Below are 27,447 nucleotides of genomic sequence, written 5' to 3' on the forward strand. Positions count from 1 at the left end.
TTGCATTTAAACTACAAGACTTTTATTTTGACACACAGTATCATAGTTTTTGTAATCAGCCACCGATCAGCTCTCGTGAGACGAAAGAGAGGCATGAAATGTGCTTACTGTCGAAACATTATGGCAATATACTATATACACAATATTGGCCCTTTGCTTCTTCTCAGACAGGCGTGAGATCTTTGAGCTTTACATATGAGACTCGTGTACGACTGGAGACGGAGAGAGCAGGTGTGGAGCTGATGGTCCATTGATACGCCACATTAAAAATCTCTCTGATTCCCCAGCAGATGTGAGAGACTCTCTGGTTCATTTAGCAGCCATTCTGCTTCTTCCAGCACAAACTTAAGACAGTCTTTAGTGAAATCACTCACTGAATTTCTCCTTGAAGCTGGATTTTATCCACCGTTATTATTGCAGAATAAAGTATGTATCAGAAATAAACGGGTCGTTGACGTTCAGTAAATAGAAACTATTAATCTTTGTCTTTTCTTTTGTTTCATATAAGACGGACACTTAAAGTCTATTAGTTTGAAGGAGAAAAACTGTTTTCCTGTGTTGTCAGGAAAGTGGCGAGTTTCTGAGATCAATTCACCCTGAAAATACGGCTGTATTTTGTCTCTAAAATAAAGCCACAGGAAGAGGAATGATGTGCCGTCACTTTGAGAGCAGAAACCTGCAGGAGAGCTTAAATGTTCAGATATCTGACAAACCTGCTGTGAATTCTTCTGATGAAACTATGAGTGCAGTCGTCAGTCTGTTGCTATGCTGTTGCTAAGGTGTTCTGTGGTGCATTTAGGTGGTGGCTGTACTCATTTTGCCTGACAGGTTTGCATTTTGGCCTGAAATTACGCTGATAAGATTTGTGACTAAACTTCACAAAAAGCTGGTGATGCTAGCAGCGTCTTGCCCAATGAAAGCAAAGGATTAAGAGTTTAGCCAAAAAAATTTTTTTTTTGCCAAAATAACGTTTTGAAAGCAAAGAAATGTTGTTCTGTAAAATATTATTATTATTATTATTCAATATTTAATTTTTTATATATATAAGATAATTGTATTAATTAAAATAAAATATTTTAACAATTATTTTTATTATATTTTTGATTTTACAGTATATATCTATATTGTATGTTGTTATAGTCATTTGTTTAATTTTAATAATTTATTAAAAAGTTTTTTTTCCATAATTTTAATTTCATTTTAATAATAAAAATAACAATATTGTTATTATTAACTATTCGATTTTTCATTTTACAGTACAATATTATTTTTATTTTAGTGATTTCATTTTTATAATTTAATAAAATATATTATTATTATTATTATTATTAAATATTTGATTTACAGTACAATATTATTATTATTTCTTATATAATTAAAATACAAATATTTTGACAACTATTATTGGTAAATATTTTATGATGTTTTTACAGTACAATCATATTTTTATTATAGTAATTAAATAAATATATTTATATACATGTATTTTAAAAACATTTTTATTGTTATTGTTGCCATTTTATCACTCAGGACGTGAAAGCTGTGCATCTGATCACTTACTGTAGTAAAGTAATTAGTTCTAGTGATACGTGAGATAGTTGAGGATCATAATCAAAAACCAATATGAGCTCATATGTTAATGTGGAATTATTGATGAAGTCTTAAGATGGATTATCAGTCAAATATGGAGATATGGCTGTACAGATGATAAATTACACTCGTTCTCACAGCAATAATGTAATTACCATTTTCCTAGAAGTGAAATGCCTGTTGTAATGGCGAATGGTATGTAGTATTAATACTCATCACATGGGTGTAGCTCCAGGCAATGTCTCCCTCCGCTTCCCAGTTAAATCAGATCCGGCCTTGAGATTGGATCTTTATTTCAAGGCCATCATGAAATAACAAGCTCTGTTTACATTGATAGTCCTCACACATTCAGGTTTTGTTATGATCTTTGGCTACAAACATCTTAATCTTCTGATGCAGCATTTTATTGACAAAAAACTGAAGACTGAACCCTAAACGCACATGAAACTTTACCCCTGATCTTTCCCTGTATAGTGCCAGCGCTGCTCTTTCCTTCAGGTCTGTCTGTGTTAGCGGAGGATTGTCGATATTCCTGGCGTGTATTGATCATGTTTTCATTCTGCAGATTAGGCCCTCGGCGTTCCTGCTCTTCACAGCTCAAAGCTGACCCTCCTTTTTGTCCTGTTGTGTTTCTTCAGCTTCCTTCACTTTATCTCTGTACTGCAGATTATTCCAGGTGTCTCTCTCTCATCCTGTATATCTGACTGGAGCCCGTCTCTCTCTCTCTCTCTCTCTCTCATTATTATTATTATTTTAAGGATGCGCGGTCTGTCAACTCTTAGCCTCTCTGTCCTGTAGTCCAGTGCTGTGTACCGTATAGCCTCAATAAGGCTCTTAGTCAGGTTTTATGGATTTGGTCATATTGCATGTTAGACTATTTGCTATGTCAACTTATATCTGTCTGTCTCTCTGTCTGTCTGTCTGTCTGTCTTTCTGTCTCTTTGTCCGTCTCTGTCTGTCTATCTGTCTCTTTGTCTGTTTGTCTGTCTGTCTGTCTGTCTGTCTCTTTGTCTGTTTGTCTGTCTGTCTGTCTCTTTGTCTGTCTATCTGTCTGTCTGTCTGTCTGTCTGTCTGTCTGTCTCTTTGTCTGTCTCTGACTGTCTGTCTGTCTCTTTGTCTGTTTGTCTGTCTGTCTGTCTGTCTGTCTGTCTGTTTGTCTGTTTGTCTGTCTGTCTGTTTGTCTGTCTGTCTTAGGGCTGGGCGGTATATCGAGTTTGTACAATATATCGATATTTTTTCCCCCCCACGATATGGAATGAGGCAATAACGTTATATCGATACAGTAGTTTGATACGAACACAACTGAAAAATAGTGGAGTACTCAGTGTGAGCTGCTGCAGTGAAAGAAAAGTACAATTTGTCCTAAACATGACACAAGCTTATTAAGCGCTTCAAAATAACTGGTAGGATAGTTAACAAGTTTAAAGCAGCTTGCCCTGTCAGAGGCTCGGACAGATAGCCTACTGTTAGTGACTGAAAGATAAATACTGGCGCTGTTTAATGCGTTTGAGATGTGGTGCTTTCCTCAGTGCTTAACTTACATTTCACAGGTATATTCACCATCTGTAAATGTTCAAACAAATCAAACAAATATGTCCATTTCACTGTCAGGAGAGGACGAGCTTCTGCAAATGAATCTCCGCTAAAATTCTAGCTTCCGTGAATGAGCGCCGCCGCCGCGTCAAACAGACGAGCACAATAGAACAGTAGCGCAATAATTCTGACTAAAATACATATTACTAAAATATTTGTTGTTGGAGACAATAAATGTGCCATATGTGGAATTTTAAACCTAGAAGTATATTTTTATGAAAGTGACCATTATAATGGGGTAATCAAATGCAGGCTAATATAATTAATTTGTGCTTTTGTTTTTATTTTCATTTTTAGTTTAGCCTTTAGTCATTTTTAAAAACAAAAGCATTATTTTTGTTTTTAGTTTGTAATGTTATAAAGTTAGAATGTAATGTGATTTTAACCACCTTTTTGCACATAATATATTGCATAGCATACATTACATTCCCTATTTGTTTCCATATCCTTCAATATCAACATTGTTTGGATAGCATTGAGCAGGATGTGAAATATTTTTTTTTTTTTAAATAAATACATTTTCTTTATCCAAATAGAAAAACGTAGAAAGTACCGAGATGTATATCGTATATCGCCATTTAACCAAAAAATACCGAGATATGATTTTTTGGCCATATCGCCCAGCCCTAGTCTGTCTGTCTGTCTCTTTGTCTGTCTGTCTGTCTGTCTCTTTGTCTGTCTGTCTGTCTCTTTGTCTGTCTGTCTGTCTGTCTGTCTTTCTGTCTCTTTGTCTGTCTCTGTCTGTCTATCTGTCTGTTTGTCTGTCTGTCTGTTTGTCTGTCTGTCTGTCTGTCTGTCTGTCTCTCTGTCTGTCTCTTTGTATGTCTCTGTCTGGCTGTCTGTCTCTTTGTCTGTCTCTGTTTGTCTGTCTGTCTGTCTGTCTGTCTGTCTGTCTGTCTGTCTGTTTGTCTGGCTGTCTGTCTCTTTGTCTGTCTGTCTCTTTGTCTTGTCTGTCTGTCTGTCTGTCTGTTTGTCTGTCTGTCTCTTTGTCTGTCTGTCTGTCTGTCTGTCTGTCTGTCTGTCTGTTTGTCTGTCTGTCTGTCTGTCTCTTTGTCTGTCTGTCTGTTTGTCTGTCTGTCTGTTTGTCTGTCTGTCTATCTGTCATTTTGTCTATCTGACTGTTTGTCTGTCTGTCTGTTTGTCTGTCTGTCTGTCTGTCTGTATCTTTGTCTGTCTGTCTCTTTGTCTGTCTGTCATTTTGTCTATCTGACTGTTTGTCTGTCTGTCTGTTTGTCTGTCTGTCTGTCTGTCTGTCTCTTTGTCTGTCTATCTGTCTGTTTGTCTGTCTGTCTGTTTGTCTGTCTGTCTGTTTGTCTGTCTGTCTGTCTGTCTGTCTGTCTGTCTCTTTGTCTGTCTGTCTGTCTGTCTGTCTGTCTGTCTGTCTCTTTGTCTGTCTATCTGTCTGTTTGTCTGTCTGTCTGTTTGTCTGTCTGTCTCTTTGTCTGTCTGTCTCTTTGTCTGTCTGTCTGTCTGTCTGTCTGTCTCTAAGTCTGTCTGTCTCTAAGTCTGTCTGTCTCTAAGTCTGTCTGTCTCATTTTCTGTCTGTCTCTTTGTCTGTCTGTCTCTTTGTCTGTCTGTCTGTCTGTCTGTCTGTCTATATATATATTTGTATGTTTTGTTTATCAATGTTGTATACCAAAGATTCTGTATTTGCAATTTTTTTCCGCTTGTTTACAAGTCTTTCCTCACTCCTGTAGATCAATCTGTTTGGAATATAATGTTAATGTGATTGTGGGATGTTTCTATTAAAGTGAGCAGTTAAACGCTCCCTTGATGGCCGTTTGACGCGTTACTGGAGATGCTGGAGAATAACTGTATCATTAAACCTGTTCTCTGCAGACTCTTAATGAGCAGGAGCGTCTTCAGAAATGTGTTTCGCTCCGCATGAGTAAACATGAAGCCTCATTCTGACCCCGATGTCTCCAGATAAACTCTTCTCTGATTGGACCCCGCACTCCCGTGCTTCGCCTAATTGTCCGAGACTTTGATAGTTTTGTTTAGCGGAGAGGCATTTGAATCTCTTCAAGGCAGAAAACAGTTCACTCTTGCTCTTTTCAGATTGATGTGAGGCTTTACGAGTGAAGGCCGTGGTTGTGTTTGGTTCAGATGTGTTTCATGTATCGACTGTTCACTTTCTTTTGTAGATTGATTTAAGGTGGTTCACTGGTCTTCATCAATACTCCACATCAGCAAGCTGATAGATCCTGCATTGATGCTGCTGAATAAAATAAAATGATATAAAAGCACAATATCGATGGGGATTGCTGTATATGAGGAAGATGGGAACAAATAACATCTTTAGATGGAGAAGTGGTGTGTCACATTTACAGGATCCTGTTTACTTTAATTGACACATGTGATGTGATGGATCCTGGTGATTTGGGTTTTAAATGATATAATGATTCGCTGGTGTCATAGATGAAAATATGTGAAGATGGTTTGTGATGCTTACACATGAACTGATTTATTTGCGCAGCTGTTCCTGTTCCAGTTATTGAGGGGTCTGTCTTACATCCATCAGCGCTACATCCTTCACCGAGACCTGAAACCACAGAACCTGCTCATCAGCGACACAGGCGAGCTCAAACTGGCCGACTTTGGTAAGAAATGTCCCGCTGTACAACATTTGACATTTCATACAGTTGATTGGTGACGAATATAAAGCAGGGCAACAACTCACTGTGTGATGAAGCCTGTAGAATGCAGTTAGAAATACCCTAAAATTTAAGTTATCAGGGCAAAAAAGCCCCTATACGATTGTGTGAATATGTATATAAAATTTTATTTAATAAATAAGACTATGTATTTATTTGTTTGTGTATTGATATTAAATATAAAAATGTATTTCAGAAAAAACTAATTATATTTAATTTGATAATAAAATAAATATTAATATGTAATAAATAAATAACCCAGTAATAATATTTTAATATTTTGTTTATTTGTTCATTATTTGTAATATTAGTCCTGTATATCAATATTTCTGTCAGAGATAGTTTTAAACTGATAAACAATTTATATTTAATTTAAATAAAACAAATAAAGTAATAAATAAATCATATTGAAATGTATTTATGTGAAGGAGATCCATTGTCCTGTGAACCACAAATGTCTATCGTTTGTCGTTTTTAACCACATTTCAGATAATTTATGGTTGAAATTTGAAAGTTATATCTCAGATTTTTTATATATCTGGATATTTGTGTATTTGCACAAAAATATCTTTCATGTTTTCATTTGGTTTTTCAATACGAGAAAATGGCATTTCATCTAAACCATTATTGATGTCAGATTTAAATACAATGCAAGAAGAAAAATACAGTAACAATCAAGTTCAAATAATGAAGACGTGCACGTAATTCATACGGTAGTGTAATTAAACGTCTTTCTTCTGTTATTGAACATGTTGTTGCGGTCTTTCTGCTCTTCCTGGATAATACGCCATTTACATAATAGGTGCATATCTATCTTTTCATTGTGTCTTGACAGTTTATGTTCAGACTGCATTCACAGTACCTCAGATAATGTACAACAACAACTGGTATTTGTGCTTTAGTATTTAATTTAGTGTCTGTGTGTGTCTGTGTGTGTGTGTGTGTGTGTGTGTGTGTGTGTGTGTGTGTGTGTGTGTGTGTGTGTGTGTGTGTGTGTGTGTGTGTGTGTGTGTGTGTGTGTGTGTGTGTGTGTGTGTGTGACTAACCCCTCCTTGTCCTGGCACCATATGTCCAGTCTGGTTTCCTGATGGATGGCATTATGGGTAGACACAGACCACTGCTTTGACTGCTTTGATAGCCAACAGGCCTGTTGTGAGTCTGAAGCAGGAGATAAAGAGACAGAAGACACACATCCCGCAGAAGAGAGAACAGCAGTATGGAGACATGCTGACCTGTGACTGATAGTTTTACTGCTTATAGTTCTGTTCATCTTCAAAATCACAGCAAGAGTACTCCCATAAAGCATTGTGTCTCCCTATTCTCTCAAACCACTTTGAATAATTTGCATTAAACGTATTGCAAAAATATTTTAATTACAAAATTATACTCAGTATATGAAATAAAACATTTTAAATTCAAGATATGTTTATTAAGATAAAAAAATGATTAGTTAATTTTAGTTTATTATACTAGTTTCAGTAGTGTTTGCATTTATTAAATATATATTTTTTATTATTTTAAATGGAATATTTTGCAGTAAACATAAAATACTGTACATATATATATATATATATATATATATATATATATATATATATATATAATATTTTATGTTTATGGTAAAATATTCCATTTAAAATCATATATACAGTATTAAAATATGTTATCTTTATTGCAATATATACACACTATTTTATGTTTATTGCAAAATATATATATATATATATAGTATTCATTTATTTAATACTTTAAAATACAATTTTGTAATATTTACAATACACAAATAAATAAATACATATAGTCTTATATATATATATTATATATATATTATACTACCTACAATATAAAATGTATTGTATTATATTACAATAATTTATATATCCATTGTTTTGTGATTTGCATTATTTACAATGCTTAATTGGACACGCTGCTCATTCCCTCAATTTAAAGACACTTTTTCCTCCTAACTTTCAGTTTTTCCCTTCAAATCAAATGTTGGAGCTTAAGGACGTTTTTACAGCCTAATGGAGAACATGATCAGGAAAAATGCTTCAATAACCAAAGCTGCTGTAAACGTGTGTGTCACTGCTGGTGTCTTTTGTAGGAAGTAAAGCTCCTGACTGGATTCGGAGAGAAACCGAGGATGAACAATCGTGAAAAAAGCTAGTCAGGAGGTGAATAGCAATCATTCAAAACAAAGCAAAATGGGAACGAATGAAAGAGAAGGGAAGTATGGCGAGACGGACAGCTTGACCAGCAGATTGCTTCTGAGATTCCTGGTGGGACGTTGTTCCTTCCACTCAATTAGGGCCGGAGTGATTCAAGCGAGAATCTCCGCCCTGCTAAAACCAGTGTATTTTTGGTGTCTCCGTGTCCTCAAACAGCTGCCGACCGACGGGCCGCAGCATATGGTCCCTCTCTCCGCCACAAACGTGTCCTCAGCGGGGTCATCAGGGGCCGATCTGTCACCGCTGGCCCCTACTGTCCTCCACAAGTGTGCAGCAGCATGAATCTAGTGTTCCTCCATTATAAGACTTCTTCATTTGCAGGGAAAGATGTGTGTTCACTCTAGATTTCAATCATTAGCCTGATTTATGTAAGCTTTTATTCCTAAAACCATGGTGAAAATTTATTTTTTATTTTTAGGTATTTATTTTCTGTCTGTTGAAAGTATTTTCTGATTTATGGAGTGATAAAAAGAGATATGTTGAACAAAATCAAACAAGAATTTTGATCCTGACTTTATTCAATGCTCAGATTTCTGTTCTGGAAATGCGTGCAAGTTATATTTAATTAGATAATTCCTGTTTGTATATTTAAACATAACATTTCGTATAATTACATATATTTTTAAAAATTAATTTTAAATACAATATTTTAAGTTTATTGCAAAATATTTAAAGTAGGTTGTGAGTTTAGACAGTGTAATAATATATTTTGGCATATATAATCAAGGGAATAATCAGTTTTACTTTTTTGTTTTCAAATTAGATCTAATTTTAGAAAAAGTTATTACCGGTCTTAAAGGAAAATAAATAAATAGATGACTAACTATAATATTATACTATTCCAAGTAGTTTAAGCAGCAATTTTATAGCATTTATTTTTCATTAAAGTAGTTTTAAATGCATTATTTCAAGTTTATTGCAAAATATTCCGAGTATTTTGAGTGTGTAGATGCAGTGCTTTATGGGAACAGGTGGACACTGCTGAGCGCTTTTGCTGTGATTTCAGTTTCCAAATCATGTACCGTTTTTGGAAACGTTAAAACTCGTGTCTTCCACATGAGCACAGCAGAGTCGTTTGCAGGACCGTGTTGAAACACCCTCTCGTGTGTGTTTGTGATGGACTGAACATCTGCTGACTGCATCTGAGACTGAGTTCAGGAATCCACTCGTTCCCTCGCGTGCCGCTGGTGGGATGCGGTACGGGGAGCAGATGTGCTCCAGCGGCCCCGTGAGAGCCATCAGATCCTACAGAGACACTGAAGAAACTGTGTGTGTGTGCTGGCCTGCGATCGCTGGAACACGAGGACCAGACAAGAGGATGCGACGAACTGCCGTAAAATAAAAAGATACAGTAATTTTTACTTTTACCTCAAAATTCGATATTTTTTCTCACAATTGGAATTTTTACTTTTTTTCCTCTTCCTTGCCAGTTAATATCTTGCCATTTTTATTTTATTTTCAGAATTCTGAGTTTACATCTCTTAATTTCAGTTAAAACTCTCCACTTCAGCAGCTTTATATACACCAAATAGTTTTGTTTGCAATTTTCACTTTTTTTCCCCTCACAAAATTCTGAATCTATATTGCAATTCTAACTTTTTTCTCGTAATTGCGAGTTTATATCTTACCATTTTGACATATCTCGCAATTCTGACTTTTTTCCCACACGATTTTGAGTTTATATTGAAAAATAAAGATAAAACATCTCGATTACCTTTCTTATTTTTTATTCCGTGTTGGAACCAAGCTTCCATAAGGAGCCGTGAGCTTTAGTTTGATCTCAGACGTTCTTTCTTGTGCTGTATGAATATATAGTTTATGTTAGTCCTGTTGATGGTATATGCTGCTTAAGATGTGCCTAATGGGAGTTGTGAATCCTCCAAGAGCAAAGCAGATCTTTTGCAGCTTTTTTGCTGAGCTCCATCATGTAATCCTTCTTCATAGGGTTTTTATACTCATCCCTCTGGAATTAACACAGCACACACACACATATATATATATATATATATATATATATATATATATATATGCATCTCTTTCACCAACATTTGACTCCATAATACTAACACTTACTATTCCTTATCTATTAAATAAAAAAATTCCAGCTAGACCTACAGTAACTGGTCTAGCTGAGACTGGTCACGACATTTGCCTATTGTTGATTTGACTGCTTCTATTGCTCTCTTCATTTGTAAGTTTCTTTGGATCAAAGCATCTGCTAAATGATTAAATGTAAATTTAAATATATACACACACACTATATATATATATATATACATATGCATTTGTACATGTATGAAGATTTGTAAAGAACTATATAAACCGCTTTATTTTGAAGGATGTATTGATTGAGTGTATTCAGCAGAAGATATCGTAACGTGAAGATATGCATGCGTGCACACTAAAGCACACACAATCGCATCTCCAGGTTATTTTGATAAAGCAGGTATTGACATGCATCCATTCTGACGGCTAATTCACTTCATTAACATCTTGATGAAGGAGTTAATCAATTTTACATATGAAAATGGTGACGCTAATGGGCAGCGTCTGTCATCAGCACTGGGTTCGATCTCACCGCACAGAAATTACCTGCCAAACTATCTGTAATTGCAACCCAGAAATGTGTAAAAAATAAATAACGGCACCGTAATGAAACTCCTCCCGATCATCTCTGCTACAGCGGACATGTGACACCTGGAGGTATTGAATATGCCTTTATTACATTTTTCATATTTTGATCAGTCTACACTGCATTGATGTGTAGATGAGACGGGCGTTTAATCAAGCGGCGTGTTTAGATCGACTGACCCACTTTTGTACGCGGTGTGTTTGTTGTAGTGGATGAAATCCCTGTTCATTTCGATATTTGTGTATGTGTATTTGACTGACTGCTGAATTTTAAGACAAGGTCTAAACTAAAATAGAAGCTTATTTGTTTACAATGTATAGAGATTTTTATTTGTCACAACCCGTCAAACTAAAAGGTGTTTCCTCCTTTAGAGTGTTCTTTTGCCTCTTCACTTCCCTCTGAAACTGCTAGTGCAGATATTTATTCAATCAAGATATTATGATTTTATTTAGATAAATTGTGCACCGAAGTTCTAGTTCTAATATCATGGTAGTTGTATATTTTTATGATATTATATTTTTATATATGTTAATATATGATGATAGTATGTTTTAAAATATTTGTATGTTTTCCTATATGTTAGTTATATATCATAAAAATAGTTGTATATTTATATGATATTATATTTTTATGTTAATGATAGTATTTTTTTATGATATTGTATTTGTATATTTTTATGTACGTATGTTGATTATATTGTGATAGTTGTCTAATTGTATTATGTGTGTGTGTTATATTAAAATATCTTGATTAGTTGTATATTATACTGTATCATGAAGTACTTACGTGTAGTTCACTCTGAAACCGATTGATTTGACAATTACATTAAGCCATATCACTCACGGTTTTATTTAGAAATCTCCTGCAGCCCTAATTCCTCCAAGTTTTTTTTCAAACTTCCATAACTCCTCGTAATGTTTCCCTCTCTTTATTCTTTCCTATATCTGGTTGTCTACTAATCTCTTTCTGTCCTTCATGTCACTCTGGGACAGTGAGTGATGTATAATTTACTCAGCTTGACCCTCGACCCCCTCCGGAGACCCTGCGAGTTCCTGAGCGGCAGGCGGGCTTCGAGCGCTTTGAACCTCCGGACACTGGGGCCTTCATTACGTGACGCTCCCTCGATCTCCTTCAGCCGCCGTACATAGTTAATGTCAGCTCGACCGCTGTGTTGCCATGGCGACCAGGAAAGGACGTCCTCCCTCCTCCTCGATTGCCTTCATCATCTCTGACCTCGCTGACCTCTCATCCGCTCCTCCTCATTTTCTCGCTCTCCCATCAATTATAGGCTCAGATGCGGGTTGCGCTGCCACCCGGGTGACTATTACTCTCCAGTTTAGCGTAATGATGATTAGAGGCTCCGTCGGTGTGTTAACCTAAATCACAGCCTCTCACTCTCTCTGACGCAGCCCTTTGTTTAGCTGCAGGATTATTGACTGCAAATTATACTGGCGTGAAGCCTTTGCTGTTATTTCCATCCTGCTTTAAACGCCCCCTCGCCGAGCAGCTCCTAATACAGGAAGTCAAGTGTGTTTAAGGGAAACGGGTTAATTAAGCATGCCTCGGCTCTCCTGTGAGCCGTAAGAGCTGAGATCTAGTTCACAGCGATGCGTTTTAAACTTCTGTCCCATAAGTGATGATAATGTGTGTGTGTTTTCTGCAGGTCTGGCTCGTGCGAAGTCGGTCCCCAGCCACACGTACTCTAATGAGGTTGTGACTCTGTGGTATCGTCCTCCAGACGTGCTGCTCGGCTCCACTGACTACTCCACCTGTCTGGACATGTGGTGAGACCACTCTGCATCACATTCACAACATTCCCATATCCTTCTCGTTATTGTTATTATTTGTAAAATTGTAACGATTTTCTCTTTTTAGTGCTAGTAAAAGTAAATTCTACAGCTATTATTTTCTAGTGTATTTTTTTTGTGTCCCCCACTTAGGCTACATTCCTGCTATTTTTCAGTATGGCAAAAAAAAATTATGCTTTTAGTGTGATGATTAAATAAAAATATGAAACCAAATAAGAAATATATTGTATTAATAATATTGTACCATTTAAAATAATCTAGTAATAAAAATAATTTTAGTTTAATGTAAAACTACAATACTAATATTTCTTCATTTTAAAACATGTAACCCATCAAGCTTTTATTTTATTATTGTATATTTATTTAAGTCCCAGCCTGCATGTTTAGAGACAAAGGCACTGCGTCATATCGCAGTACTGATTTTATTTCAAAATATTGTGCATTCCTTTACTCTTTCCTTTCTTTTCGAAGTTGTCTTCTGATCTCTTTCTATATTTTTTTAAAAAGATCTTTTATGATATATTTCTATATTTTTATACATGTTAAAATATCATGATAGATATTTTTATATTATACTTTTATATATTAATATTATTATTATTATACTATGGGGCTGTTAAATGCGTGAATCTGATTGATTGACAAACGTTCTAAGGTGTGCAATTATATTCAGGGAAACGCACGGCTAAAGTAGTTCCAGGCAGATCTTGACCGCATTACAGTTCCATATCACTTCGCCAAACGATTTAAGTTATTTCAAATGTCATTACTGCCGACAACAGCAAAAGAACACAATGACATTGACCAATCAAATAAATACAATAACAATAGCATAAAAATGACAGGTTGATAGTTTAACAACTTAAAAGCTACATGGCATTTCTCACTAGCGAGGTAATAACGGTGCAGTTCTAGGAGCAGATAAACGTACAGTTTTGCTATTAGTAGAGACGCTGCCGAACACTGTTGAGAGACACACAGACTCTGATAATTCATACTCAATTCAAGGTAATTTAAGCTCAGTTAGAACTTCAGCAGATCGTCTTGACCATGTCTAGTTTCTGCCTTGTGATTGGCTGATTAGTAACTAGCATTTGAACAGGTGTACCTACTAAAGTGGCCAGTAAATGTATGTTATATATTAAACGTTATATATATATTTTTATATTTGATAGTTGCAATTTTTGTGATGATATATTTGTACATTTTCAAAACTATCCTGTGCTCTTTCCATTCTTTCCATCACAGAAGATCTCTTCTACTCCTCTTTGTGTCTTTAGACTGTTTAGTTGTTGTTTTTCTTATCATCTCATCTCTCTCCTCCTCATAACCCTTTCTGCCCCGTGTGTGAATCGATGCTGAGAGCAGTGGAGCGTGTGCAGTTTTCCTCTCTGAGTGGCAGTTACACAGAGGCTGCACAAATCAACAGTCATTAGAATCACAGCCAAACTGTGTGTGTGTGTGTGTGTGTGTGTGTGTGTGTGTGTGTGTGTGTGTGTGTGTGTGTGTGTGTGTGTGTGTGTGTGTGTGTGTGTGTGTGTGTGTGTGTGTGTGTCGCATTGGAGCAGCTCCGTCCCAGTCCTGCAGACCTTTCACACTCGTGCTTTCGTGTCTCAGCAAGTGGATGAGAAAAATGTCACTCAAATGTCACAAAAATGTCACGTTATCTTGAACGTGAAAGTGATATCCTCTTGGTTATTGATTTTAAATTATATCCTGAAATATAATATAAAGTATATTTTAGAGGGGGGAAATCTTGTATAGGTGTGAAATTATGTGGATTTGCAATTTCAACAGTCTGGTGCTACTGAGAGTGTGATAACGCTAGAATTATAATCAATATTGTAATGAAACTTAGCATGGAGATGCACGGATATGGTCTCGGATAAAATCTGTCATATGTCAAAATTTGCATAAGGAATTAAAATCATAAATCATATTCAAATAAGGCAAGAATCAAATCTTAATTTAGAACTCAGTTTCCTGCGTTGCATAGTAATGCGCTAACAAGCACTCGCATTAACAAACAGATTACATGTAAATGTTATAGATTAAATGCACATTATTTATTTGATGTAACTGTGATATTGCATCAACAGACTGTCATTGTGTTATTAACTATAAGGGAAGATACCAGATGTGAAAAGAGTTAAAATGTAAACTAATAGATCTTTACACTTTTTCCCAATTAATGAATCACAGTACATTAAGACATTTATTGTTATGCTTAAATATACAAATGAGGCAGTATACAATTAAAAATGCTCACATTTGGATACAGAAATCTGACCATTGAATAAATTCAGGTTAAACATGCATTTGGTGTATGTAAAGCTGCTGAAGTGGAGATTTCTGATTCCCCTTTAAAGATAGGCATTGTCATTGAAATCTACAGACACAAATAGATAAAGTGCAATAAAATAAACACTTAAATGTGTATTTTGGATGTTGTCTCTCCACTAGTCTGAAACAAAGCCAAATAGTCCAAACTTTCAAAATTGACCATTGCATGAAAAAACCCCCACAATGTTTTTAACTGTAGTGTCTTGCCTTAAAGGTAGGGTAGGCATTTCTGAAGAGGCTTGCAATAGCGAGCTAGCTTTGTAAGCATAAGATCACACCCTCCCTTCAGAGCGTCTCCAAAGCCTAGCCTCCTTCAAAACACATGAACCCGTACAGCAGGGAACAAACAAAAGCGTCAAGAGAGACGGTGTTTAACTACCTCATGTCTCAAACACATAACATTACAATAATAATGAACGTAAACAACTTAAAGAGCTCTTACCTGTACCACCTGACTGCTGCATAATCATTTAGCCGTTGATAGTATTGCATAGAAACAGCTTAGTGTAGAAAATCATGGGTTCCCATCTTGTAATAACAGTTAGGACATGGAGTGAACGCAGCATAAGCTTGTCGTTTTGGTTCAGGAGGAACTGTAAAAGGCGGCTGATTGGTGCGCGGAGGAATGGAAATGCATATGTTGACAGGCAGATAGGACATCGGACCGAATGCAACAATTAGACGAATATTTTTTTGGTCCTGAGACTTCCACAGAAAATATATGAATAGATGTACATGTTTTAAATATTTACACCACTTCTGTTATTGATTGCCATCAAGATGAGTTTCAACCAGTATAACAAAAAGTGGTTATAAAACAATTTGTCTACCCTAGCTTTAAATAAAGATTTGGAGTAATTGGCCCGTATTTTCGGTGTTGGTCCAGGGGTCTGCCGGTCTAAAGAGGTGGGAGGAGCTGCTGTCCTGAGAAATGAGCCGTGACTCGGGACCGCAGCTGCATGCTCCACTGGCAATTAAGAGAGGGAAACTTGGGAGCAGGTGGTCCGATCGGAAGGGCACTTTTCCACATGGCTGCAGGTACACGCGCATGTGCGGGAGGGTCTTCCTGTCACTCGTTCATGTCGCGGCTCAGTCAGGATGAGGATTAGCACGAGGTCGTCTCCGCCCGACTGCGAGGCATCGCGTCTATAAGCTGACATCTTATCAGCCGCCTGCCAGTCAGCTCCAACCGCTCGAGATAAACTGATATCGCATCCACATTTTAAACCTGAATGTGTTGAGGTGAGGGGTCTGACTGGATCTGGAGACGGATAGACTGATTCTTAAAAGGCCGGTTGAGTTTTACATCTCACTGCTGGCGAGTTTGGTTTGTGTGGCTCTGTCCCAGTTTCTGTCAGGGAAGGATGTGACCGTGTGCATTGGGCTAGAAAGTGTCAGGAAACAATCGCATGCTGACGAATGGAGCCCGACAGCCGCTGAAACACACCAGCATGAGCCTCTCATGGCCTTACTGAAGATCTAAACATTCACACATATACACACTAAAGCTCGGCATATTATATTACTCTAGAATTTTAAAAAATGCAAATATTTTTCCCATTACATCATTTTAATTGTCTCTCAGTTAGCAGGGTGATTAATGGCTAATATAATGTTGCTTTATCATAATGCTATATAATTTAATGATATAGTAGCATGTGAGATACTCACTATGTTTGCCTCTTTATTTTATTTTACACAAAATTCACTCAAATATTGGTAAACAAGTTCGGTCATCCCGTTGGCCAACTAGAAACAACACTGATAATAATCACAATATAGTCAAATATTGATTTATTTTTCATCCTTGCCAAATAATTTTGTTCACTGCCCTCAGATTTTTTTATTCTGTTTTTAGTTCTCTTCCTTTTAATGTTTTAATTTCTTTCTTTCTTTCTTTCTCAAAATAAAACATTTACTAAAAGATGAAATAGTTATGCATATGACCGACATCAGAGAATTGTGAACATGTGAATGTGTTGTTAAATGACTTAACTTAAAATCTCAGTGGGGCTTCAAGTAAATATTTGAGCTCAAAGGGGTTCGGCTGACAACATTTTTTTCTGAAGGTTTAATCTCACTGAGACAGAAATCATTATAAACAATTACTGTAACAGAACAATCAAGATTGTTTCTGTCACCTCCGATGTTTCCAGCCTCTTCTTGCCAGGTTCCTACTCATAAATCTTCTCTGACCATTTTGATTCTGATGTTTATGCACAAACCTGGTCCAATCCCAGGCCCTGTTTACACCTGGTATTAAGAAGCGGTTTTGTCAATCACAAGTGGACGACGCTAAATACAGGTGTCTAAACTGTTTTGAGCTTGTCCACTTCCAGAGATAGACCGGATTGCTATCATAGTGTAAACGCTCATGTGGACAAATGTGTTCGAACAGCCACAAAAGACCGTCTTCTCTCCATCTACTGACCTAATGCACAAACATTATGGGAAACGCTCAAGCCAGACGGGATTTAAACTTTGTCGGCAGAAGATCCAAGTTTTGTTTGAAGACGAAATACATACCAAGCACAATGTTCTCTCACCATTCCCTGATTCTTGCGGCTATCAGAGCAGAAACCAAAGCTGATGCTCTCTGTATGCTTTTACTTCATAACCGGTCACATTCATATGTAAATTGCATGAGCTTATTTCATCCATTATATTGAAAGATCTGAAAAAGCACATACATGTACCCACCCATAGAAACCTCCCTCGAGGAAATCAGGACAGAAGTGGTAGAAAATGAACAAAAGAGACGGATTAAAACACCAGGTGTAAACGGGTATTTGTCTCATACCAAAACACTCAATACCAGGTGTAAACAGGGCCCCTGTTTCCGTTTTATAAGGCATAGTGTTAATCATGTTTGTTTTTCAGGGGTGTTGGATGCATCTTCGTGGAAATGATCCAGGGAGTGCCGGCATTCCCGGGCATGAAGGACATTCAGGATCAGCTGGAGAGGATATTCCTGGTAAGTCTTCTTTTGTCTCCATTCTGCTTTTCTCTGTGTAGTGCCTTGGGGGCTGGCTGAAGAAAAAATGCCCATGAATACAAAGATATGGCATGATAGATGTATGTACACACATATACAAACTCTGGGAGGTCATGCATATTTCGTCTCATGAATTCTCTAATCATTTCTACTGTCATTTCCCATAATGTCCCACTCTGATAATTGAACTAGAGAGTAATGGTTTGACACACTAAATTCATATTCACCCTCAGAGTCAGGTAAATAATTCATACAGACAATTACTGTGATGAATAGAGCGGGAGGCCAGGGGTTCATGGGTAAGACAGACGCCCGTAGGCTGTGAGGGTCAGCGGCCAAATATATTTTCACTGGGGAATGACAGAACGAGGGAAAACTGGCTCTACGATCGACCCGCCGCAGAGAAATTCAGCAGCTGGCTGCTCATGCAAGTGAAAACAAAGACACATCTGAGTCTCTTTTGTTTGAGTTTACAGGACGACACACTAAAGGTTTACCTGTTTAAATCAAGTCACCTTTATTTATAAAGCGCTGTATACATTACAGATTGCTTCAAAGCAGCTTTACGCTGATAAACAGGAAAATGATGCATCAGTTCCGTTGTAAAGATCATCATTTATTATATAATTTAGATCATTTATCGATAAAGCGGTTCTGTAAAAAATCGTCATCGTCCAGCTCAGTTCAGTTCTCATATTACAGTGTCAGTACAGTCAGATCATCAATAATATTGTTGAATATTAAGTGTCCCCAGTAACAGTAATTTAAGGAATAGTTAAATATTCCTTATATTCCTGTGTTCTATTAGAATATAGAACATGTATGAAAAATTCTATTTTAGGTGCCAGTGATGACTTTTATTTTATTTTTCTGACTTTTTTTGCATTCATTTAAGAGTGCTTTTGTGAAGCTGAACACAAACCAAAGCAGAAGTGTAGAAGTTCTTGAATGAAGGACGTGTTAGTTCAGAAATGCTGATGGTTTATTTGGACCCGTCACAATCCCCCCCTTCATCTAATTAGGTGTTGGCTGGTGCTTTTCGTTTGTTTTCTCTTTGTCAGGTGGGCACTTGATACATATGGAGGGAGTCTGGCAGCTCGATCGTTGGCTCGTAACTGTTCTCTGACACTGATATTTTCATTCCTCCCTTGTTTTCACATTCCTCCTTCCTGTCAGTCTGGCCAGCATCATATCTGACCCTTCTTTCAGAGATTATTCTTCATTACTGCCTTCCAAAGGCCAGACTCCTTTATCCTGTGAGTAAAACAGGAGCCAGCGCTTGTGACCTTCTCATCGACATTCTGCTTCCAGAGAGAGATTCTGGTATTTAGAGTCAGACACAGCTGAGGAATCACTGGATACTCACTGTAAAAAATGTTACTGCTATTTCATTTAAAAAAATGATGGTAGCAATATTACACACAATATTTTTGAGTAGTTAAAGCTTGATTTCTTTCATGGAATCTACCTGAATAGATCATGTAACATCCCCTTAATTATTTAGTCTATGATACAATAAATTTAATATTTTTAGTGAAATGTCCTTTTTTTATTTTAAGTTGACGCTCAAAAGTAGAGTGAATGGAAATAACCTGTTTATGTCTGACTTTGAGTTATATTGGATTATTAAAAGACTATGCCGCTAGCACAGCACAGAACCAAACTTGTTACTGCACTAGCGTTATAGCAAAGTTTTTGCTCAACAAACAAAGCAAAATGCTTCAGAATATCAATACATGCAGTTATTCACAATCTAACTATAAGCCCTACTCTTCTGCACAATGGTAACGATCAAAACTTCAACATAATAGAAACTCTTTCAAATGTCAAACTTAACTGAACATTAAACATTAACAGATGTTTCCCTTTACTCAAAAACACATACAATAACACTTAATTTCAATATTTCCTGTCCATTACCAGCCATGTGCAAAGCATGCTGGGAAATAACAATGGTGTCTCTAAATAAAACCGCATAATTGAGCTAATTCTCTTAAAATAAATAGGTAGCCTTTTTTCCTTCATTTTATCAGCTTAATCGGTTCCTCAATCCAAGCCTCAAAATTGTGTGTATCCTTAAAAAAATTAGGAAAATGTATCTCTTGATTTTAGTATTGAAATGTTCTCAATATTTTCTATACAACACCGAACCACACATTTCTTAATAAAATATACACAATATTTTAAATTATCGCCTTAATTTTTTTTAATGAAAATTACAAGACCCATGGTATATTTTTTACAGTGCTGTTGTGTCCGTGCACTCGGACCCTGTAAGTTTCATTACACCGTTATTTTCAGCTGGAGATAAACTCCCTGATAGTCAAGGTTAAATATCCACTTTATGCTTAGGATGCATTTTGAATCCCATCATGCAGAGCTGCCATATGTGAGAGGAGCCTAATCTGAGACTGAATATTTGTGTTGCTCTTTACTGTGGTTGAATCTCTCAGAATACTTTTGATTATGTTGATATGGGTATAAGATATGAGGATGAAGAACTAGACTATGCTTTTGACTTAAATTACTTTTCAGTTGGCTGCATTTATTTGATCAAAAATACAGTAGAAACTGCAATATTGTGAAATATTATTGCAATTTAAAATAACTGTTTTATATTGTAATATATTGTAAAATGTAATTTATTTCTGTGATCAAAGCTGAATTTTCAGCATCATTACTCCAGTCTTCAGAGTCACATGATCATTCAGAAATCATTCTAATATGCTGATTTGCTGCTCAATCATTAATTATGGTTCTTATTATTGTTGAAAAATGTTTTTGCTGCTTAATATTTTTGTGGAAACTGTGACATTTTCTTTTTTTTTTTTGATGAATAGAAAGTTGAAAAGAACAGCATTGATTTGAAATATATTTATACATGTATTTGTCACTTGAATCAATTTAATGCGTCCTTGATGAATATTATTCTTTTATAATTTAAAAATGTTTTACTTTTTTACCCTAAACTTTTGAATGGAAGTGTATCATAGTTTCCAAAAAAAATATGAAGCAGCAAAACTTTTTTCAACATTGATAATAATCAGAAATGTTTCTCGAGCAGCAAATCATCATATTAGAATAAATTATATTTTAAAATGCATTATAATAATATTTCACAATATTGTTGTTTTTAATGTATGTTTCATCAAATGAATGCACCACAATAAACATTAGAAAATCTTTATTTTTTTTATACATAATTAAAAAGAATTGGGGTGATCAATTCCTTTTTTATTTTTTTTATTTTTTTTACTATATATTGTTGAACATTTTGTTCTAGATTTTTAGATTTATTTGTGCGTTTTTCTTTTTATACTGGATCCTTCATTTTTCGAGCGTGTGAGTGGGATGCAGGTAGTTTCTTCTGAAAGTGTGTGTGTGATATATTAAAGAAGACAGACTGGACCGGCCGTGTTTAACTAGCTGTCATCCAGCAGGAGATTACCTTTGCAGCGTATGAATATGGACGGATCTATCTGTAACAAACACACCACACAGTCATGTGTGAACATCGCTCACATGTGCAGTCCTTATAGTGAGCTGTTCATCCAGTCTGTTTGACATCAGAATTAAACTGTCTCTTCTCATTACAGGATGATGACTCACACAAACACACATTTACATACAGTACATACAAAACCACACAGATTGAAGATTGAGACTTATTTGTTAGATAGTTGTGACCAGAATAGACATTGATTAGAGGTCATAGCCAAGAATGGTGTTTGATTTCACTGTCTAATTTTTACATTTTTCATTTGCTCCCCACCATTTTTTTTTATATTAACTTACATTAACTTACACCCTTGTTAAAAAATGTATCATTTTGAATCATTGCTCATCTAATCCAGTAAATAATTCAAGTGTAATGATGTAATTTCATCAGTCATTTGAAGTTCATTTCAATCCAGATGTGACCAAAAGTGATTTTACTTTGTAATTTGTCCATCCATTTCCACCAGTTTGACCCATTCAAGATGATTTGTGGAGCGTTTCAGATCATAACAGACTAGCATTATATCCTTGACATGATAATCAGCTAGTAAACACTGTTCATGTGACAAAAGAAACATCGTGAAACTTGCTTCACTGGTGTCCTCCGTCAGCCTTATCCTCGTGACCCAGCAGAGCATTTGAACCGATTTGGGGTTTCGGCATGTGTCTTTCAGCACTTCAGAGATGAGTTGAGTTGACCTACATAACTTTGCGTCCAGACACTCCTGAGATTTGATCTCTGAGAGTGAGGCCGGCTCGGCCTGGCAGGGGAAATGAATGACTGCGTCTGGGTGGTGGTTGCTTTAGCTGGTCGAGGGCATGTGGTGACGACCTGCCCAGCGGGACCGCTAGTGGAAGGACAAAGAGGAAGAAGCTTCACGGCTGTTGACATTTCAGGAGTGATTGACAGTCATTTACCTGCATTTTTTATTTAAAGAAACCAGATACAAGTTCTCATGGTCACTGGCTGCACTTATGCTGGGTTTGCCAAAGTTGGTCAAGTTAGTCTCATTAAATCCTTCAAAGATATTCAGTTTTGTTTGAGAAACTAGATAGTCACCTACACAAATGTATTGTTTTGGACAGAAAGAATAGGGCTTACACCAAAGAATATAACTATAACAATAATGTTTTAATAGCTCTAAAAGAATAGCAAAGGTAACACCACAACTATAACGATAATGACACCAATGAACAATATCATTGGAATCTCTTTCAGAGTGATTTTGCCCCAGAAGATGAACAAAAAAAAACTTTGACAGGTATTCAGAATCCACCAGAATTGGCAGATGATATGATTACGTTTACTTGTGCTTCGAATAAACAATGTTATGCTCCATTGGTGTGGATACTAATATATTCATTGTTATTGTCTATTGATGTTGACGCTAATATAGTTATCATTATAGTTGTTGTTATTGTATATTGGTGTTGACGCTAATACAGTTATTGTTATAGCATAATTATTGTCTGTTGGTGTGGTCGCTTATATAGTTATTGTTATCTTTATAGTTATTGTTTTTGTAGTTATCCATTGCATTGGATTCTTAAATAGTTGTCGTTAAAGTGATCATGATCACTACTGTTATAGATATTGTAATAGTTATCTTTATTGTTATCATTATAGTGATCTTCTATGGCTGTGGATAGTTATCGTTGTAATTGTTGTCCGTTGGTGTGGATGCTAATATACAGTAGTTATCATTATAGTTTTTGTTATTGTGTATGGGTGTTAATGCTAATATAGCTATTGTTATAATTATTGTCTGTTGGTGTGGTCACTTATATAGTTATTGTTTTAGTTATAATTATTGTTATCAATATAGTTATCCATTGCGCTGGATGCTAATATTGTTGTCGTTATAGTTAGCATTATAATTATTGCCCTATGGTGTGGACGTTAATATAGTTGTCATTACAGTTATCACTGTTATAAATGTTGTTATAAATTATAGTTTTCTTTATTGTTATCATTATAGTTTTTGTTATAGTTATCATTATAGTTATTGTCTGTTGGTGGGGATGCTAATATAGTTATTGTTTTATAGTTGTTATAATTATTGTCTGTTGGTGTGGATGCTAATATAGTTATTGTTTTATAGTTGTTATAATTATTGTCTGTTGATGTGGATGCTAATATAGTTATTGTTTTATAGTTGTTATAATTATTGTCTGTTGATGTGGATGCTAATATAGTTATTGTTTTATAGTTGTTATAATTATTGTCTGTTGATGTGGACGCTAATATAGTTATTGTTTTATAGTTGTTATAATTATTGTCTGTTGATGTGGATGCTAATATAGTTATTGTTTTATAGTGGTTATAATTATTGTCCGTTGGTGGGGATGCTAATATAGTTATTGTTTTATAGTTGTTATAATTATTGTCTGTTGGTGGGGATGCTAATATAGTTATTGTTTTATAGTTGTTATAATTATTGTCGTTTGATGTGGACGCTAATATAGTTATTGTTTTATAGTTGTTATAATTATTGTCCGTTGGTGTGGATGCTAATATAGTTATTGTTTTATAGTTGCTATAATTATTGTCCGTTGATGTGGATGCTAATATAGTTATTGTTTTATAGTTGCTATAATTATTGTCCGTTGATGTGGATGCTAATATAGTTATTGTTTTATAGTTGTTATAATTATTGTCTGTTGATGTGGATGCTAATATAGTTATTGTTTTATAGTTGTTATAATTATTGTCTGTTGATGTGGATGCTAATATAGTTATTGTTTTATAGTTGTTATAATTATTGTCCGTTGGTGTGGATGCTAATATAGTTATTGTTTTATAGTTGCTATAATTATTGTCCGTTGATGTGGATGCTAATATAGTTATTGTTTTATAGTTGCTATAATTATTGTCCGTTGATGTGGATGCTAATATAGTTATTGTTTTATAGTTGTTATAATTATTGTCTGTTGATGTGGATGCTAATATAGTTATTGTTTTATAGTTGCTATAATTATTGTCCGTTGGTGTGGATGCTAATATAGTTATTGTTTTATAGTTGTTATAATTATTGTCCGTTGGTGTGGATGCTAATATAGTTATTGTTTTATAGTTGCTATAATTATTGTCAGTTGATGTGGATGCTAATATAGTTATTGTTTTATAGTTGTTATAATTATTGTCTGTTGATGTGGACGCTAATATAGCTACCATTCTTGGTGTGAGAGGGCCTTTATTGTGGTTTCAGCTAACTCAGATAAAGCCGCTAGTAAACAGCATGTAAAACCCAACTGTAGTTAGTCACCTGATCATTCACTGACTGACCAACACGATCAGTGTTTCCATGATGTTCACTTCTCTGCACTAAAGCTGTAGAATGGACGTGAAGTTCATCAGTCGCTCAGGGGTGCGTTTCCCAAAGCCAACTATGGTCGCAAGTTCCTTCGTTACCAATAGAGTTCAATGGAAATTGCGACCATAGTTGGCCAACGATGCTTTTGGGAAACGCACCCCTGGTTTGTGTGGCTCTCTCAGGTTGTGCTGTCCTGATGTCTGCTGTCAGCGTGTGCTGGGGTTTGTCAGTCTCCCGCTGATCTGCAAAACACTCGCTCTCGCAGCCCTGATCTCACTTCAAAGACTCCCGTCCCTCCACACACCATCCATAAAACATGCGGCGTCACTGTGGACGTGTTCAACCGTACAGTAACCACTTCTGCTCCTCCGGAGAGTTTCTGAGAGTCACTCCATCTGCCGTTGCAGTTGTGTCAAGTCACCTCTATATTTATACCTCTTTATACAATGGAAATAGTTTCAAAGTGTCGTTATTAAGCTTGAGTCAGTTCAATTTAGCTCAATAACGGTGTTGCAAACTTTTATCAGTTTTGAGAAAAACATTGATTCACCTATAAAGCAGAAGACAATAGCGTCGATAATCAGCTCAATACAGTCAATAATTTAATACATAGTCAATAAAGTCTTATTTACAGTATATATTCTGTACATGCATGTGTAAGTGTCTTATATGTATATATTGTTCTATTTTTTTACATAGTTATATACAGTACATCTAAATATATATACATGCATACATACTGTATGCAATGCAAGTCATCATATTTGCACAATGAAATGTTGACTTTAATTTCACAAAGTTAATGTTTTAATAACCATGTCTATATTTTTAGTTTAGTTTTGTGTATTGAGAAAAATAGATGTGTATGGACTGTTTTGAGCAAAAAGTAAATTGCATCAGTTTTAAAATTCATGGCACACGTCAAAACCTCGTCTTGTCTTTAGCTTCTCATTTCCATAAAGTTCACCATTGATGCCACTTCCTGTTTATCTGCCCTTTTCTCGAAACTGACACACACATACACACACTCCCTCATACACACACACCTGCACAGGATCTCTGACAGTCCATCAGTCGGTTGTCTCACACCTCATTGGTCCATCTGCTCATGCAAAACATGAGGAATGAAGCGTTTTCCCTCAGATCAGAGCGCTCTGTGTCAGAGGAAGAGCTGGTTAGAAATGCAGAATCCTGACATCAGGAATATATTTTTAACTCGGTTGTGCAAAAGGACACACAATCTTTCTCTAACATGGTGCATGAGAGAACTGTTATGGTTAATGTTAGTCCTCTGATTTCGACTTATTTGAGTGGATTGCGTGTTTAATGTGGTGATTTATAATTTTTGCGCCACTAGCAGCTCTAAACAAAATGACAGCTATAATAACTGCTAAACGTCCTCCATTGTTCAACAAACAGTCCCGCCCCAAACTCATGCATTCATTTAGTGAGACACTTGTGGTTTTGCGTGAAATCAGCTATTTCTATACCTGATGGCACAAGAAAACCACATCGCATTTTTCTCTGGTTGTGATGTCAAAACATATGCAGACATACACACTATATGTGCATTGAATAAACAGATCAGAATGTTATTTTACCACGAGTTTTAGTTAATTGTAGATACTTTTTTGCTTAATTTTTATATACAAGCATTCATGCACAAACCAAAAGCAAGCGTGCAGGAAAAATGCTTTCAGAATCACACCAACGGCTGGACAGAATGAGGTGTATCACTCGTTTCTGCATACAAACTCAGATGAATATGCATGCAGCAGCTTATTGGCACAAAATATAGTTAAAATTACAATATCATCACTAAGCTAATGGGAATCCTATATTCCTAGTTATGTACAGTAATGTCAAGGGTTCTTGTAGTTTTTCATGCCATGAATATTCTGCACTAGTATGAGAATAACGTGCATCGATGCATCATTCACAATAAGAGCAGTAACAGAGAGAGAAAGTAAAAAGAGTGAGATTTTATTGCATGTTGACTTTGCTTCTGCTGCCATGTTTGAGTGTGTCCCAAACAGATCTGATCCGGACTGAACCCGTCTGTGTGTGTTCATGTCAAGGTGACCTGCTCTCAGAGATTCATGCGCTGGATGTTTGATGTCCAGGGCTCGATCTTTCCCCCCAATGTGTGTTCAATATAGAAGACAAATTTCACTCCAGATTGCTTTTGCTCCTGAGTGGAGGTTGTTTTAAGGGTCTTGCTCTCTGAGAGTGTGATAGACAGACACAGTGAGAGAGAGAGAGAGAGAGAGAGAGAGAGAGAGAGAGAGATTCCAGCGCTGAAGCCGGTTCCTATGAGATTTCTGAACACTCGACTCAGTTTCTCAGAGAGGTTTCTCATCACAGAGATACATGACTGTGAAAGTGGACTGATCGCAGGGACGCAGGGCATTTCTCATGTCTTTGTTTCTGAAGGTCAGCTAAAGCTTAGATTTAAAGCTTTGTGTGTGTGTGTGTGTGTGTGTGTGTGTGTGTGTGTGTGTGTGTGTGTGTGTGTGTGTGTGTGTGTGTGTGTGTGTGTGTGTGTGTGTGTGTGTGTGTGTGTGTGTGTGCGCGCGCGCGCAGAAGCATGTCATACAAAGCACGAACAGTGTAGCAACCCAATACTGGTTTAGTCTATATATTTTCATTTTAAACTTCTATAATATGGCCTCATTTAGGTACCCAAGTAATTGTGTGTGTGTGTTATCATGGGTCATCGCGGATCACATGATGAATGCTGTTGTTGTGTTTGGTTGTAGACATTTTAATGTGTTTAAATACTATTAAGTTGT

At 36.1% G+C, this 27,447-nt stretch overlaps 1 protein-coding gene across 3 annotated transcripts in view; it reads left to right on the forward strand.

Moving 5' to 3' along the window:
• Positions 1 to 27,447, forward strand: part of cdk14 (cyclin dependent kinase 14) — a 158,908-nt gene that overhangs the window by 86,287 nt on the left and 45,174 nt on the right. For all 3 annotated transcript variants that reach the window (XM_077221663.1, XM_077221665.1, XM_077221664.1), the window contains 3 exons: positions 5,660 to 5,783; positions 12,361 to 12,481; positions 17,729 to 17,822. In XM_077221663.1, the coding sequence (XP_077077778.1) occupies positions 5,660 to 5,783; positions 12,361 to 12,481; positions 17,729 to 17,822 (339 nt within the window). The remainder of the gene's footprint in view (positions 1 to 5,659; positions 5,784 to 12,360; positions 12,482 to 17,728; positions 17,823 to 27,447) is intronic.

This window comes from Siphateles boraxobius, unplaced genomic scaffold (assembly GCF_051911475.1).
Source record: "Siphateles boraxobius isolate OS27281-9 unplaced genomic scaffold, OSU_SipBor_1 84, whole genome shotgun sequence".
Classification (NCBI taxonomy): Eukaryota; Metazoa; Chordata; class Actinopteri; order Cypriniformes; family Leuciscidae; genus Siphateles; species Siphateles boraxobius.